Source organism: Neoarius graeffei, chromosome 18 (assembly GCF_027579695.1).
Source record: "Neoarius graeffei isolate fNeoGra1 chromosome 18, fNeoGra1.pri, whole genome shotgun sequence".
Taxonomy (NCBI): domain Eukaryota; kingdom Metazoa; phylum Chordata; class Actinopteri; order Siluriformes; family Ariidae; genus Neoarius; species Neoarius graeffei.
Window position 1 is genome coordinate 44,151,262 of NC_083586.1, and position 4,237 is coordinate 44,155,498.

General features: G+C 42.0%; 1 protein-coding gene across 2 annotated transcripts; it reads right to left on the minus strand.

Moving 5' to 3' along the window:
• Nucleotides 1-414: 414 nt before the first annotated feature.
• sox1b (SRY-box transcription factor 1b) lies at nt 415-1,452 on the minus strand. 2 transcript variants are annotated; one of them, XM_060899528.1, is made up of 2 exons: nt 859-1,452; nt 415-801 (listed from the first exon to the last, which is right to left on the minus strand). In XM_060899528.1, exons 1-2 carry the CDS (start codon nt 1,441-1,443, stop codon nt 415-417), a joined length of 972 nt encoding a protein of 323 aa, XP_060755511.1. In that variant the 5' UTR covers nt 1,444-1,452. The 2 variants fall into 2 exon arrangements, with proteins under 2 accessions (XP_060755511.1, XP_060755510.1); XM_060899527.1 differs by having other exon boundaries at nt 415-1,452.
• Nucleotides 1,453-4,237: the final 2,785 nt, after the last annotated feature.

Here is a 4,237-nt window from a genome sequence, read left to right on the forward strand (position 1 = left end):
TGCGGGTTTGGACAAATAAAGTGATCTTTAAAATATAGCAGGCGTTTTCACTTTGAATTGTTCCCCGGCGTTTCCTGTGTATTAAAACTTGTATTTCACAGATAATAATGATCATTAAAAATACCTATTTAAAACTCTGCAGCTTTCACGAGATGATCTAAAGGCTGGTATTCCTTTTCCTTTTCATCTTACACACAAAGCTATAACTTGAAATGGAGGCAAGTCGGAGAAGAAGTTAATTTCTGTTGATCTGACAGTAGCAATGACCAAAGGCTTAAATAATAATCACCTTTAAATTTACAAGAAAACATTCTGTACAAAAAAGGGCAGTATTTATAATCTGAAAAGAGGTAAATATTTGGTTACTTGTTTGTGAATATATGTGGTTCAAGTTTTATGATTTTGCTTCTTTCTTTAAATGTGCGTCAGTGGGACGGTTCCGTTAATGGCAGCTGCAGTGCTCTGATAGTGTTGCGGCAGCGCGTGCAGTCTGCTCTGAACAGCCGCGTCTCCAGCTTCCGCCGCCGGTAAGTACATGCTGATCATCTCGCGCAGGTCACCGGGACAGGGCGCGCGGGACGCGGCGCCAAGCGGAGGGCTTGCGCTCGGCTCGGGCTTCACGAGCGATCCGAGCGTGCCGACGCTTCCTGCAGCCGCTGAGACGGAGCTCTGGTGCTGCGTGTACGACATGGCGGCGTAGGTGGACGGCGAGGCGCTTACGTAGCTCGGAGAGTTCGACATGGGGCTGTACTGCAGCGCGCTCATGTCGTAGCGGTGCACGGACTGCGCGCTTGCGGCGTGCTGATGGTGCGGGTGGTGGTGTCCGTGGTGATGCGGGTGGTGTCCGTGATGGTGAGCGGCCCCAGCGCTTGCGTGCTGCCCGTAGGCTAACTGCGCCTCCTGCATCATGGCTGCAGCCGCGGCTGCTGTATACGCACCGTTTGCCCAGCCGTTCACGTGCGCGTAACTCGCCGCGCCTGCGCCTCCGCCGCCGTGACCCGCCGGACTCTCCAACCTCTGCGCCGTGCTCATACCCAGAGTCACCCCGCCACCGCTGGTAGAACTTGTAAGCAGCCCGCCGGCCAGAGAGTATTTGTCCTTTTTAAGCAGAGTTTTGGTCTTTCTGCGCGGCCGGTACTTGTAATCCGGATGCTCCTTCATGTGCATAGCGCGCAGGCGCTTCGCCTCATCAATGAAAGGCCGCTTCTCTGCCTCCGACATGACCTTCCACTCGGCCCCAAGCCTCTTGCTGATCTCCGAGTTGTGCATTTTGGGGTTCTCCTGTGCCATCTTCCGTCGCTGCCCACGGGACCACACCATGAACGCATTCATGGGGCGCTTGACGCGCTCCTGGTTCAGTTTCCCTGCAGCGTTTGGCCCCGCACTCGTGTTTGTTTGGGGTGCCGGGGAATGCAAGTCCGTCTCCATCATCATGCTATACATTCACCTGGCTTTAACTTTCGCACCCAACACCAAGAAGAAACATTCACTCTAGGAGCCAAGCACCGGCGTCCCTGCGTCCTCTCCGCTGGCACAGAAAAGGTTCCTCACAGAAGGTATACAATCCAACACGACACGGCCTTCAAGTCGCTATTTATTCTTCACCTTTCTTTTCAGGTTTTGGTTTTCTCATCCGGTGCAGTGAAAAGCCTGTGAGCTACTTTGGGCGACGCGGGAGAAAAAGTTAGTAGCAGAGCGGCCATGTGATGCGCTTTGACAGCCGCTAAATGAGACCGAAGTGACCAATCACGATCGAGCTGAGGACTGATTTGCATGGCGTGCGGTCACGTGACCTGAGCTCAGCTTCCACTCTTCAGTGCTGAGTCTGAAGGTAAACACGATCCGACAAAACCACGCGCGTGCTGGATAAATCATATTCAATTATTATTATTATTATTATTATTATTATTATTATTATTATTATTATTATTATTCCCAAACCATACTCTTGAGACGCAAACGGTGATGCTATGCTTCAAACTGGCCTATTTATTCTCACTAATTAAACACTTGTTTTAAAGAAGGATGGATGTAATTCCTTTTGGATTTTCTATGAAGAGAGAAAGTGGATATAATAATATGTCGAAATGCCAATTTCAACAGAAAAGTGCATTTAGCCTCACTGAACATTGCTGTTGTTGTTGACGCTTAGACCTAAGTCTCAAACTCCATTTGAAACATTCTGATTGCATATCAATCATTTAGTGATTTTGTTTCATTTCTTGATCTAAAGCGTTTGAAGTGAATTAACATCAGTCTGCATGGAACACTTTGGTAAATAACCAAATAAACTGTCGAAGAAAAATGTTTGATTGATTGATTTATTTTTTTTAAAAGGTAGCCTATTGTATAACGTTGTTATTATGAGGATTTTCTTTCTCTTTCTTGCTTTCTTTCATCATTTAGCCTAAAGATCACCAGCAAAAATAAATCATGCATAAGTAAATAAGCATCTGAGGTTTTTGACACTGTATGTGATCAAATATGTGCTCGCACAGCTTCAGGGGTTTCTCCCACACATCACTGCTTTTGTTTCGAGCTGCTTTAAAACCCGTGAAAGACTCTTTTCACTAAATTGGTGCCACAGGTGCTTCCCTGTTGTGTCAGTTGCTAAGAAACAGGTGACTGACGCCCAGCGCACGTGCCACATCAGACCACTTTGTCCACAAGTGGCTTTAGGGCATGATGGAAGCTGAAAAGGGGTTTCTGAAGCTGGGGGGGGGATTAATAAAATAAAAAATAATAACGATGTTACCTCGATGACAATTACACAAACGCGTGTTGAAATACAATATCGGAAATCATTTTATAAATAATTTTATAAATGTCTTTTTATGTCCTCAGGATAAACAGCACAATCTGGTAGTGAAGTGAGAAGCCGAAGGACTGCACAGTTTGCTAAAGATGAAGGACTGTCCCTGTTTTAGATATAATAAATTGGATAAAATGAGAATGCTTTACACTAAATTGGATAAAAATGAAAGCACACCAAACTCGATTTTAACGCGTCGCATCCCTTTCTTGATGGAGTCACACAGCCCTCAGTCATGTAGGAGACTGCGCCAAGAGAAAATTCAGCTGGTGTTTTTTTTTTTTTTTTTGCCCCTAAGGAAATAACTAATATCTTTTTAATCCGGTTCAGGGAGTCTTTAGTGTCTATTTTTTTTTTTCTTGAGTGTCAAGGTTATATGCCAACTGTTTCATAAAAGGCCAAAAGAAAATGTTTGTTTATTTGTTTGTTTCTTTGTTTTGATGGTAACTATTATTATTGTTGCTGTTTAGACCATTGCTTACTTATACCAACAGCAGTAATATTTATTATTGTTTTTGCTGTTATAAATAAACATGATTGAAATAATACTAATAATAACAACAACAATATTTCTTCTTCTTGATGATGATGATGATGATGATGATGATCTGGTTGCTGAAGTTTGTTTGCTTGATTTATTGTAGTTATTTTATTTTTTAATAAATATAGCCTATTTTATTATTTTGTTGGATTTTATTGTTTTAGTTTTGCTTACCAATACCTATGGATCATATTAAAATGTTTTCCCACTAATAAAAAGAATCACCTTAGTATAGTCTCAGTTCTATAGTGAACGCTACTGGGATTAAAAACTGCTGCTTTTTAATTACCACGCTCCAAAAATGCAGATAAAATGGTAAATGTATGAAATGGCAAAAGTAAAAATATACCTACATAGTGTCCAAGGAATACAAAGATTCACCTGTTAACCCATTCAATTGTTTGTGAATTAACTTGTTGTATGTAACAATATGTTTATTATAATAACTAAATCTATACATTATTACATGTGTATCTGTGAGAGCTGCAGCATCAGAGAGTCACACACGACACTCTCATATACTGTATATATCACACTCATCACTGTAAGGAGAATAGACATAGCCATTATGCAATTAGACGTTATTTGTGGAATTACACTATTGCTTTGACAGTGCTCACAGTATTCCAGCTGGCCAGAAGAGCTAATAAAACACGATAATAAACAATGTGTGGCAGTGGAAGTAAACAACAAACATAAACAAAGGCGACAATACAAGGGTATTATCTTTATATCAGATATTCAGAGTGTCTCTCATTTTTTTCAGGCGAGATCATTAAATACATTTAGCAGTGACTCTGTATCAGGCGTGTCTTTAGCTAATTAAAGTGGGATTAAATCATGTTATACTTTATTGAAATAGATTATTGGCCATAGTAAATGGT

Bases quoted from the DNA above. Each gene is read 5' to 3' on its own strand.
- sox1b (XM_060899527.1), bottom strand. From the start codon at position 1,443: ATGTATAGCATGATGATGGAGACGGACTTGCATTCCCCGGCACCCCAA.